General features: G+C 39.6%; 1 protein-coding gene across 1 annotated transcript in view; it reads left to right on the top strand.

Moving 5' to 3' along the window:
- The window catches only part of bsdc1 (BSD domain containing 1), a 63,043-nt gene extending 53,843 nt beyond the window's left edge, over positions 1-9,200 (top strand). Inside the window, exons 10-11 of the mRNA XM_060847702.1 lie at positions 1,879-1,982; positions 8,722-9,200. Of these exons, the coding sequence (XP_060703685.1) occupies positions 1,879-1,982; positions 8,722-8,754 (137 nt within the window). The 3' untranslated portion in view covers positions 8,755-9,200. The remainder of the gene's footprint in view (positions 1-1,878; positions 1,983-8,721) is intronic.
- The last annotated feature ends 3,978 nt before the right edge of the window (positions 9,201-13,178 follow it).

Genomic DNA, 13,178 nt, shown 5'->3' with positions numbered 1-13,178 from the left:
TGGAAGATTATTGCTCTGAAACATCATTTCCCAATGAAATGAGAAAGTCTGGCAGCATCTTTTTCGAGAAAGCAGAATTAATGTTTTAGTGCTCCAGCGAGGCTTAGCATAATGTGGAAGAATATTGTCTAATTTTCTGCTTGGGGATCCTGCAGCCTTTAGGACTTTATCTTATTTTATTTTAGGGCGTGAACACACATGCTTCAGTTCGTTTTGGTGCTTAAATTGGGGCAGGGAAATTGACTTGGATGCCCACAAACGGCTGAATCCATTCTCCTTTGCTAGAAAAAAAGTGTGCATATTTAGAAGCATTGATCAGGCTCAGTCCCAAAAACTCCTGTGGTCAGAGAGCATGTTGACACTCCTTATCTAGGCAGTATCACGAGGCACTGAAATATGATTGCTGCATTTAGAACAGTCGTAGTCATAGAGTCAGAGATCTACAGCACATAAAAGCCCTTTGGCCCATTGTGTCTACACCACTCAAAACAAAAAAAAAACCACTTAACTATTTTATTCCCATTTTCCAGTACTTGGCTCATAGCTTTATTTGTGATACCAAGGCATATATCTAAATACTGCTTAAATGTTATGAGGATTCCTGCCTCAATCACGCTTACAGGCAGTGAGTTCCAGATTCTCATCCCGCTTCGGGTGAAAATGTTTTTCGTCACATGTCCTCTAAACATTCTGCACCTCTCATTTAAGTCTATGTCCTCAGTCATTTGATCCCTCCTTCAAAGGGAAAAGTTTCTTTGTGTCTATCCTGTCTGTGCCCCTCCATTTTATACATCTCAATAATGTCCCCTCTGCTCTAAGGGAAGCAACCCCAGTCTGTCCAATCTTTATCCATAGCTGAAACTCTGCAGCCCAGGCAACGGTAAAGTTCCTCTGTAGCCTCTCCAGTGCAATCACACCCCTCCTATAACGTTGATTCCAGAATTTCACATATTTTAACTGTGGCCTAACCAACATTTATTTCAGTTCCAACATAACTTCCCTGCTCTTAAACTCTGCTTCAGATAATAAAGGCAAGTGTCCTATTTCCTGCCTTAATCACTTTATCCACCTGTCCTAATGCCGTAAGGGACCAGTGTACATGCAGACCAATGTTTTTCTGATCCTCTGTGCTTCCCATGATCCTACCATTTTATTATGTACTCTATTATTTCACATTTATTCGGGTAGAATCCCATTTGCTAGAAATCAGCCCATCTGATAGCCTTTGATTATAGGTTATAGGTAATCCTACTCACTATTTCTCACCTTGCCAATTTTTGTGTCATCTGCAAAATTACTGATCAGCCATTCTACATTCAAGTCTAAATCATTTATATGAATCAAAACAGCAAGGGCCTCAACACTAACTCTTGAATAACCCCACTGGACACAGACTTCTAGTCAGTGAAACACCTGTCAACCATCCCCTCTGCTTCCTGCCACTCGGCCAAATGTGAATTTAATTTGCCAAATTTCCTTGGATCCTATGGATTCCTGTGCTATCAGGTTCCCATTAAAGATGTTTTCGAAAGCATTTCCCTCATCTAGGCACTCGGTTGCCTCCTCAAAATATTCAATCCACTTGGTCAGGTATGACCTCTCCTTAACAAAACCAGGTGTATTTTTTATTGATTGTGACCCAAGGAGCGTTCAGGAGAAAAGGAATGAGGTTTGATACAATAAAAACTGATACTTGGACCATAAAGATTGTTAAATTAATTCAAAAACTAATATATCGTGGGGTAGATAATTTAGATAAATGGTTGGTGACATTTAGGAACTTAGCTAATTGTCAACTAGTTGATCATTTCCTTTAAAAGAAAGTTCATTTTCACATCTTTGATCATGTTCATTCTAACTGGTTATTACTTATTCCAGGGTCTAGCACAGACATCAGTGAGGACTGGGAAAAGGATTTTGATTTGGATATGACCGAGGAAGAAGTTCAGTTAGCACTATCCCAGGTGGATGTGTCAGAACAGGTACAGTAAATCTGGTTTCAAACCTATCTGTTTGAATGTGCTCGGCAATTGTTAACAGACTGGCAACCTACTGCTTTCCACAAGCCAAAGACATTGAGTCTGTCTTGAATAATTAGTGAAATAAACAAGTGCTGTGAAGTAATTTTGTACTCCCTTTAGTATTGAAGAAATACCTTCTGAAGAAAATCTTTTTAAAATTGGTCACCATTATAAATTTTTGGGCTTTTTCCTGGTATTTTTCTTGTGGTCCTGGCTAAATTAGGTACTTGAACATATTCCTGATGAAGGGCTCTGGCCCGAAACGTCGAATTTCCTGTTCCTTGGATGCTGCCTGACCTGCTGTGCTTTAACCAGCAACACATTTTCAGCTCTGATCTCCAGCATCTGCAGACCTCACTTTTTACTTGAACATATTCCCCCATTATTCAATGTTCAGCATATGATTGTGCAGCTTCAGATTGATGACTAACTTTGTCACTTGGGATGGCTGCCACATTTTCTCTTTGCTTAAAGGGATATTAACATGTTGCTTTCTGTAATGTACTAAATATTGACTAAGCTACAGCTTAAAATAACATCCAGGCACTAAGTGTTGTCAGTGTCCTTTCTGGGATGATGACAATTATCATAGCATTATTCTTTTCTCTCCCTATTATTAAGTAAAAGGTTTGTTTGGGTGAATGCCTCCGTATAAGAGCAGTAGGAATATAGTCTCGGGAAATCAGGAGGGCAAAAAAGGGACATAGCTTTGGCAAATAAGGTTAAGGAGAACACAAAGAGTCTACAAATACACTAAGAACAAAAGAGTAACTGCACCCTTAAAGATCAACCAGGTTGCCTATGTGTGGAACTGCAGGAGATGGGTGAGATATTGAATAAGTATGTTGCATTAGTGTTTACTGTGGAGAAGGATATGGAAGCTAGTGAACTTGGGGAAATAAATAATGATATCTTGAAAGTCTCCATATTACAGAGGAGGAAGTGCTTGACATCTTAAAAAGCATAAAAATAGATAAATCCCTGGGACCTGATCAGCTGTACCCTAAATCCTGTGGGAAGCTAGTGAAGTGGTTGCTGGGCCCTTTGTGATATCTGTATCATTGATAGCCATGGGTGAAGTGCTGGAAGACTGGAAGTTGGCTAATGTGGTACCATTATTTAAGGAAGGTGGTAAGGAAAAGTCAGGGTTCTAAAGACCAGTGAGCTTGATGTCCATGGTTGGTAAGTAGTTGGAGGGGATTGAGAGGGACAGGATTTACATGTATTTGGAAAGGCAAAGACTGATTAGGGATAGTCAACATGGCTTTGTGTGGGAAATCGTGTCTCACTAACTTACGTTTTTGAAGAAGTAACCATGAGGATTGATGAGGGCAGAGTGGTGGATGTGATCTAAATGGAATTCAGTAAGACTTTCGCCAATGTTCCTCATGGTAGACTGTTAGTAAGGTTAAAATGAGGTAAAAGCAATGACTGCAGATGCTGGAAACCAGATTCTGGATCAGTGGTGCTGGAAGAGCACAGCAGTTCAGGCAGCATCCAAAGTGCAGCGAAATCGACGTTTCGGGCAAAAGCCCTTCATCGGGAATAAAGGCAGAGGGCCTGAAGCGTGGAGAGATAAGCTAGAGGAGGGTGGGGGGGTGGGGAGAAAGTGGCATAAAGTACAATGGGTGAGTGGGGGAGGAGATGAAGGTGAAGGTCAGGGAGGAGAGGGTGGAATGGACAGGTGGAAAAGGAGCTAGGCAGGTAGGACAAGTCCGGACAAGTCATGGTGACAGAGCTGAGCTGGAAGTTTGGAACTAGGGTGAGATGGGGGAAGGGGAAATGAGGAAACTGTTGAAGTCCACATTGATGCCCTGGGGTTGAAGTGTTCCGAGGCGGAAGATGAGCTGTTCTTCATCCAGGCGTCTCGTGGGGGAGTGGCGGTGAAGGAGGCTCAGGACCTCCATTTCCTCGGCAGAGTGGGAGGGGGAGTTGAAATGTTGGGCCACGGGGCGGTGTGGCTGATTGGTGCGGGTGTCCCGGAGATGTTCCCTAAAGCGCTCTGCTAGGAGGCGCCCAGTCTCCCCATTGTAGAGGAGAAAGCATCGGGAGCAACGGATACAATAAATGATATTAGTGGATGTGCAGGTAAAACTTTGGATGTGGAAGGCTCCTTTAGGGCCTTGTATAGAGGTGAGGGAGGAGGTGTGGGCACAGGTTTTACAGTTCCTGCAGTGGCAGTGGAAAGTGCCAGGATGGGAGGGTGGGTCATAGGGGGGCAGTCACAGAGGGAACGGTCTTTGCGGAAGGCAGAAAGGGTTGGGGAGGGAAATGTATCCCTGGTGGTGGGGTCTTTTTGGAGGTGGCGGAAATGTCGACGGATGATTTAGTTTATGCGAAGGTTTGTAGGGTGGAAGGTGAGCACCGGGGCGTTCTGTCCTTGTTACGGTTGGAGGGGTGGGGTTAGCAAGGTTCGATGACATGGAATACAGGGCAAGCTAATTTTGTATCCAAATCACTAGCTGTTAGGTGGGAGACAGAGGGTGGTGGTGGAGGGTTGTTTTTCAGCCTGGAGGCTTGTGACCACCAGTGTGCTGCAAGGATTGGTGCTGGTTCTACTGTTTTTCATCATTTGATAAATGATTTGGATGTGAATCTAGGAGCTATGGATATAAGTTTGCAGATGACACCAGAAACTGGAAGTGTAATGGATAGCAAAGGTGGTTACCTCCGAGCACAACGGGACCTTGATCAGCTAGGCCGAGGAGTGGCAGGCAGAGTTTAATTTAGATAAATGTGGGGTGCTGTATTCTGAAAAGGTAAATCAGGGCAGGACCACTATACCTTAATGCTAAGGTCCTGGGGAGGGTTGCTGACCAGAGAGACCTTGGGTACTTAGTTCCTTGAAAGTGGAGTCACAGACAGGGTAGTGAAGAAGGCGATTGGTATGCTTGCCTTTATTGGTCAATACATTTAGTTTAGATGTTGGGAGGTTAACAGGACTTTGGTTAGGTTACTTTTGAAATACTGCGTGCAATATTGGTCTCCCTACCATAGGAGAGATGTTGTGAAACTTGAAAGGGTTCAGAAAAGACTTACAAGGATGTTACCAGGGTTGGAGGGTTTGTGCTATAGGGAGAGGCTGAATAGGCTGGGGCTGTTTTGCCTCGAATTCAGAGGCTGAGGGGTGACCTCGTGGAGGGACATGGATTGGATAAATAGGCAAGGATTTTTCCTCAGGGTAGGGAAGTCCAAAAATAGAGGATATAGGTTTAAGGTGAGAGGGGAAAATTTTAGCAGGGATTTCAGGGGAAACTTTTTCATGCAGAAGGTGTTGCAGGTATAAAATGAGCTGCCAGAGGTGGTGGTGGAGACTGGTCCAATGACAACATTTAAAAGGCTTCTGGAGGGTACACCATTAAGAAGGGCTTAAAGGGCTATGGGCCAAATGCTGGCAAATGGGACTGGATTAATTTAAGGTATCTGGTTTGCATGGTCAAGTTGAACTGAATGGTCTCTTTCCATGGTGTACAGCTCTGACTCTGACTGTATAAGACTACAGGAGAAATTTCATTTTAATGGCCTTTGAATGCACATCTTAAGACCAATGATACAATTTTAGAGATGATTCTATACAGTGCTAAGAACAATAAATCGCAAAGTACCTGTGTGTTCAGCTGTTGGGAGGATTTCCTAGTTTGATTTTCAGTGAACGTAAAGCCTCTTTCGTCTGATTTTCTGACCAATCAGTTTAGTGAGTTTGAAGGTGGTGTGAATCCTGTTGTTGACCGTAAAATGAAAACCACCTTTTAAAATAAATGGCACGTTAGAGTCTTTGAATTGGTAACATTGTAGTGTCCTCTGTGTGTTGCTGCAACCTCCACATCCTGATTAGTTCTTATTCAATTTGATTTCTTATTAACATTGAGCAAGGTCACAAGGAGTTTCATGTTTTAGAACATAGGCCTGTACTGCACTGTAATGTTCTTTCAGCCCTCGATGTTGTGCCAACCTGTGAAACCAATCTCAAACCTGTCTAACCTACACTATTCCATTTTTGTCCATATGACTATCCAATGACCATTTAAATGCCCTTAAAATTGGAGAGTCTACTACTCTTGTAGGCAGTGTGTTCCACGCCCCTACTACTGAGTAAAGAAACTACCTCTGACATCTGTCCTATAATCTATCACCCTATGACTTAAAGCTATGTCCCCTCGTGCTAGCCATCACCATCTGAGGAAAAAGGATCTCACTGTCCACTCTATCTAACCCTCTGATTATTTTATATGTCTCAATTAAGTCACCTCTCAACCTTCTCTCCAAGGAAAACCGCCTCAAGTCCTTCAGCCTTTCCTCGTAAGACCTTTCCTCTATATCAGGCAACATCCTAGTAAATCTCCTCTGAACCCTTTCCAAAGCTTTCACACTCTTCCTATAATGCAGTGACCAGAACTGTACGCAATACTGCAAGTGAGGCCATACCAGAGTTTTGTGTAGCTGCAGCATCACCTCATGGTTCTGAAACTCAATCCCTGTACTAATAAAAGGTAACACACCGTATGCCGCCTTAACAACCCTATTAACCTGGGTGGCAACTTTGAGGGGTCTATGTCCATGGACACTGAGATCTCTCTGCTCAACTACATTACCAAGAATCTTACTATTCGCCTGGTACTCTGCATTCCTGTTACTCCTTCCAAAGTGAATCACCTCACTTTTCTGCATTAAACTGCATTTGCCACCTCTCAGTCCAGCTCTGCAGCTTATCTATGCCCCTCTGTAACCTACGACATCCTTCTGCACTACATACAACTCCACCGACTTTAGTGTTGTGCCCAAATTTACTAACCCATCCTTCTACGCCCTCATCCAGGTTGTTCATAAAAATGACAAATAGCAGTGGATCCAAAATAGATCCTTTGGGTATCTATTTACTAGTAGTACACCACTAGTAACTTTAAAAATAGATATTCCCCTCTGCCACACGGTGCCTAAGGAAATACTTATCTAGTAACCATAGAAGACAGCTTATTTTTCGATTGGACTTCTTAAAGTTTAAATATGCAGGTTTATAATCTGCTTTTCCCTTACAAGATAAATAGACATTGCACTTCTAAAAATGATTCATGATTTTGAACCTGATTGAACATTTTGTAAGTTTGAAACAATATTAATGCATTTAATTGGATATTGATTATTCATTTTTTGGCCAAAGTTGGTTGGAGTCAGTTAAAAAGAAACTCAATTTCTGAAATTGATTGTGGAGTTAAAATTACATCTTGGAAGTTTTTTTTTAAAAAGCCGCCTTCCATTTTTTTGTTTCTTTTTTTGTGAGCATCACATTCTGAGCAATGAAGTGGGCTTGAAACTAAAAGCGTTTATGAAAACCTTTCTAATCTTAATTTGAATCAATACTGTGACCTTAATTTTCCCTCTAGTTGTGAGTTACACACAGGCGGGGTTGTCAGTGCATGGTCCCTTTTAATTTATTCTGAGTACCTGAACGGGATACCTTTTTCTTCACAGAACAAGGCTTGTTGTGTTACCTTGGCTGAGCAGCTTAGCAGAAATATTCATCTTCGCCAGTAATTAGGTTTAGGTTCCTAAAAGACTTTCTGACGGGAATTTTGAAAGAGACTTAGAATGTCTTACCACTCTACTCCCTACATTGCTTCTCCTTTGTTAAGTCAGCAGTGTGTATGTTTGGCCTGAGAACCAGATTGAAATCATTTGGATTCTGGATGGTATTGTTAGATTCAACTGGGGGTAGGAGGGGGAGAAGAGATCATCGTTAACTGTTTTGTACTGGAAGATGCCTTTCTGACATTAATTTGAGAACATAGGATTGAGTGTTTTTTATGCACCATGTGATTTCACATTAATCTTCTATGTCAACAATTTTTAACACTTGGAAAAGATACTGTACTTTTGACGTCACTGAAATCTCAACTCTGCCCTGATGGCTTATCCTAATTACATTCAGCATCAATCATTTGGTGCCCTATTGAATTCCAAGCTGAGCTTCAAACCCCCAGCGTGCCTCATTGTCTGTAAGATTGCCAATCTTTCCTCCTATTTCATCCCCTGTGCTACAGAAATCAACCTCCATTTGTGATTCCCTTAGTGTGACTTCTCCAGCTGCTTGAACTCTACATTTCTAAACCTGTGTTACCAATATTGTCTTAGTTACACGGTAGCCCTACTTGTTGACCTGCACTGTCTACCTCTTAGACCAGCCTACATCTGTGACTCTGGGCTTTTGCATATCTTCTTGCTTGGTGCCTTCCTCCCTAGTCCTTTTAACGGTGTTACTTCCATTTTATCATTTTTAAGAGCTTCCTAAAAACTTGACCTCAAACCATTAAGGTCTTTTCATGAAAGCATCCTATCCTGAAGTCTTGAATATTTGCCAATTATTTATTATATTGTCTTTGGATTGGAAAGAGGACATTTTCATTGGATTTACTTTTAATCTGGCCACTCCTACATCTATCTATGAATTTTGTGGTAATATTGACCCCTCCTAAAGTGAACAGAGGGAGAAAAAAGGCAGTTTAAGTATCAGATGAAATAAAGCTGTGGGTGCAAATTATTAACATTTCCGTGTGCGCAGCAAGGTTATAGTAAAAAGAAATTGCTAGTTGGGTGCTTTTGAATATTTTAGCTTTGTGGTGACTGGTAGGACATATGCTTGCTTTAATTCTATAATACCTATTCAGTTGTCTGATTCTAATTTTAAAAACCTGATCTCTTTCAGCTAGAAGATGAAGACTGGGACGATTGGGAATAAAATGAAATTGGACATTGCTGCTTCAGTTGATTTCTTGAATTCTTTCATTCTAATGTAATGACAATTGTGTTTATATTCTTAGCCTGTAGTGTATATACAGGTTTCCTGTGCCATTGCTTCAGTAAGTTAGGGTAACATGTTTTATACTGCATGCTATTGTATTATATAGCAGGCTTTTTAGCATGTAATTACAAAGAACTATGGAGCATGGGTTATATTTCATTCTTTAGACTAAAGTTATATTCAGTGGGAGACATTGCTATTATTGTTTCTAATGATGTTTTGTTTTTGCGTAATTAACAGCTGGTTGGTTGTGCAATATATATTTTAAATATGCATTTTCTAGCTTTCAGATATGGGAGACTATTAGTTTTGTAATTCAAATTCCCTTAGATCTTTTACAGATTTGCACTTACATCGATTAAACTTAAATTATACAAGGTTAATTGACTAATGCTGTGTGTTTATGCACTTTTTAAATAAAACAAAATGTTAGCAAAAAGTGCTAATTGGAAATTGAATTCTCCAATTTACTGAATAGTGGCAGAGCAATGCTCTTTGAAAATTGGAGATTTACCAAAAATAGGGTTATAATTTTGAGCTACATGGCATTTCAGCTGTATTTTTAATACTCTTTGCTTGTAACCAGTCTCGCACTTCGACAGATTTGCTACTCTATAAATGTTGAGAACTGGTTATTGAAACAAATGGGATTAGTAAAAGAACACTCACTGTTATTTTGTGCTGAATAGTGTAGCAAAAGCCTCAAGTCTAATTGTTAATCAAGTTAAAGTAAGAAGGCTATTGGTCAAATCACTCACTGAATGTTTATGCGTTTTGGTGAGGGGAGGGTTGGTCAGAATGAGAAGCTGAAAAGATTAGATTGTCGTATTGATCCCATGAATGGAGCAGGAAACACATGCAACAACTGTTCAGGAATCTACTGGCTAATTGATCAAATCTTCCTGTTAAATGGTAATGGGTAAACCTGTGTTGACCAAGCTATAAACAAAGCAGTGCAGTTTGCCTTGGAAAGCTGAAACCTCTTTTGAATGAATTGGAAACACTAATACAGTCATTGTGCTGCACACTGATTATGCCTTCACTCCTGACAGGTGTTATTACCATGTTACTTATATGTGATTGAAATTTGAAAAGCAAAATTTTGCATTCTAGAAATTTGAAACAAAAAGTTTAGTGATACTCAACATATCAGGCAGCATATGTCAAAAAAAAACAAAAGTTAGTTAATATTTCAGGTCTAAGATGCTTCCTCAAAAGTTTTGTAACTAGTATATCAAAAGACTTGTGCAATCTTGACAAACTGGCTACCTTGCTGAGTATTTATTATTTATTTTTATTTCTTTAATAAACTGGCACATTTATTTCACAGATGCAAGTATTTCACTAAACATACATTTTTTAAAAACCGCAACACATGTTAAAACTAAGTGCTGAGTACAAAGCAGATTTACTCTGAAACAATAGGTTGAAACACTAATGTGCAATTTCTCCCTTCTGGCACAACTGGAAGTGATGAATTGAATATTGCTTAGCTTTTAAAAATTACTCACTGGAGTGTGATTATTTTCCCAATCCCTTAGATCACGTTTTGGTACTAATAGCTAAAATAAACCCAGTTTAAACAAATACAGAATGAAAAATGTTGCGAACTGTATTTTGAGAGGCTTAGCTGTAAGTAAGAGATGAGTTCATTTTCTTTCCAGTTTTTAAACAAATTAAAAATCTATTGCTTACTCTTTCGCACTTGGTACAGAATATAATGAACGGTAAGTAACTTTTTATTGATGGACACACTTTTCAAAATGGCTAACAATATACAAACAAAAAATGTACACATACAATATATTAGGTACATTTAAGTTGAGCATTGAAACATTCAAAGTTAGGGGTTGATTTGTACCCAAAGTATCAAGATGAAGTAGTCACCAATTTGAAATGTCTTCAGTGCCTAATACAAAGAGTGGGCATGTCCTAAACACCCATACACCTTCACGTCATCGCCTGTATTGCCTGACAGTTATTAGGTACCAATAAGTAAAATATCCATTTGAGAGTGCAACATTAGCATGTCATTGTCTGAAAAGAGCAATCACCAAATATGCCGAGTTTATGCAAAAAATAAGATTTTTAGGACTGACAAAGTTGAATGATGTATAGAGGTTTGGCTTGTATGCCATGCATTCATTTTGCATTTATTCACATTACAATTCTTGCTGAATTTTTTTTTATCAGACTCAAAAAATTCTCAAACTAAAAATGTATTTTGGGACTCAGTGGATTTTTGTTTTATTCAGGAGATGTAGGCTTAGCTGGCTGGGTTAGATTTTCTTAAGTTGCATCTTCCAGATATTCTAAATTATCTTCCTATATCCCATCACTTTATATCTGCAATTCTGTATTTCAGCATGAGGTGAACTTATAAAGCAAACAACTTGCATATTTTTTTTGATTTTTTTTCAGAAAGAGTTTTTTTTAAAAATCAAACTTAATTGACATAGTCCAGAGGACTGTTGCTCTCTTTAGAGAGAGACCACATGTGGTAGTTTAACCTGAGTCACCACACCTCCGGTGAAAGGAAAGGAAAGGTTGAGAACCCAGGACCTCCTTGATAACATCACTCAGTGTGGGAACTGAACCTGTGCTGTTGATGTCACTTTGTATTCCAAACCAGCCATCCAGGTAACTGAGCTAGCCAGGCTACTTGGAAATATTCATATACTCTGCTTCTAATGCATTTTTGAAGAAGACTTCTGATCTTCTGTGAGAAAAGAAATTCTTCACAGCTCAGTCTTAAGTGGGTGACCCCATATTTTTAAGCAATTACTTTAAACACTGTCATATATCTATTCAAGGGGAGATCAAAGATCTCTCAATCTCTCAAAGACAAAAATACTTTTCAGCCAATTACAGGATTTTGAAGTTCCGTCACCCAGAGTAACCTTTCTGATAGTATCTCTTCCATTTTATAAAATGCTTAAAATTTATACATCCGTTAAAACATCAAGTAATTCACCATTCTCGTCAATCCTCAAAAATCTTCCCTAATTGGAGTGGGATTCTGTGCAATTGATATTTAATTTCAAAATTTTAGGGATGTAGCAATTAGAGTGCAGAATATCATCAGCTTTCCAAAGACCAAAAAAATCATGAGCGCCTTGGTATCAATAATGTGAAGCGAGAAAGGTGATCGTGTGAAGACTGTTCAGGTTCTTGAGTGGTGTCGAATCTTCAATTGCTTAGAAATGATGATGTCTTCCTAATAATTGGAAGAAGGTATCGAGGACAAAATTACCAATTTTAAAAAGAGTTGTATTCACTACTTTGATTTTTTGAAAAAGGAAGAGACAGGAGAACCTGGTATTAGCTCTGTATTAAAGCAGAAGTTGAATGTCTCAGTATTTATTTTCACAATCATTATGGGTTTGTCAAGTAGCTAGGACGTCCTGGTTATAAGGGGGAGTAAGTAATGAATGTGATGAAGCAAGGCAGGCGTGATCTCCTGAAGTTTGAGTTTTTCTCCCCCTAAAGTGCCAAGAGGTTTTGTGTTTCTGATAGATGGGGCTAAGTAACAAACATCGCTGACTGGTTTGCTTGGGCCTGCTGGACCTAATTGGGTGTTAGAAGAAAGGAGTCTATATCAGGCACCAGTCAGACCACAACTAGAGTACTGTGAACCGTTGTTATCGAAGAAAATATAAGAGACAATTCAGAGAAGGTTCGTGAGACTTATGCTGGGAGTTACTGTCTTAGGAGGAGACATTGAGTATGCTAGCTTGTATTCTTTGGCGTTTAGAAGAATAAGAGGTGCCCTTATTAAAATACACAAGATCCTTATGGGACTTGATGACAAGTTAGATGCGGAAATGTTGTTTCTCCTCAGTCTAGGACCAGAAGGCATAATCTCAGAACAAGAGGATTCTCATTTATGACAGATGAGGAATTTATTTTGAGGTTTGTGAATCTGTGGCATTACTTAGTACAGAGGGCTGTGGAGGTTGGTCTCTGAGCTTTCAATTCCACTTCCTGGTTATTTATACTGAGATTTATGGGGGGAAAAGATAGGAAAGTGGAGTTGAGTGATTGGATCAGGCATGCTCTAATTGAATAGTGGAAGATACGATGGGCTGAATGGTCTATTAAGACTGCCTGAATGACCATCTTATAGTCTTTAAAATCAGTCCTATTCACGTGAGTTGCTGCTGATTTTTAATGGGCCAAACCAAGATTTAGCATTGCACATTCACTGACATTGAATCACATCTGACAGGAAGCTAGCTGCAAAAACTCAGCAAGTCTGGTAACATCCGTGGAAAGAAATTAGAGTTGTTCAGAACTTCCTCAATTCTGATGAAAGGTCACTGGACCCAAAGGGTTAACTGCTTTCTCCCCATAGATGATGT

This window comes from Hemiscyllium ocellatum, chromosome 30, assembly GCF_020745735.1.
Source record: "Hemiscyllium ocellatum isolate sHemOce1 chromosome 30, sHemOce1.pat.X.cur, whole genome shotgun sequence".
NCBI lineage: Eukaryota > Metazoa > Chordata > Chondrichthyes > Orectolobiformes > Hemiscylliidae > Hemiscyllium > Hemiscyllium ocellatum.
The sequence above is the reverse complement of the archived record's forward strand: the minus strand, read 5'-3'. Positions and strand labels throughout refer to the sequence as shown.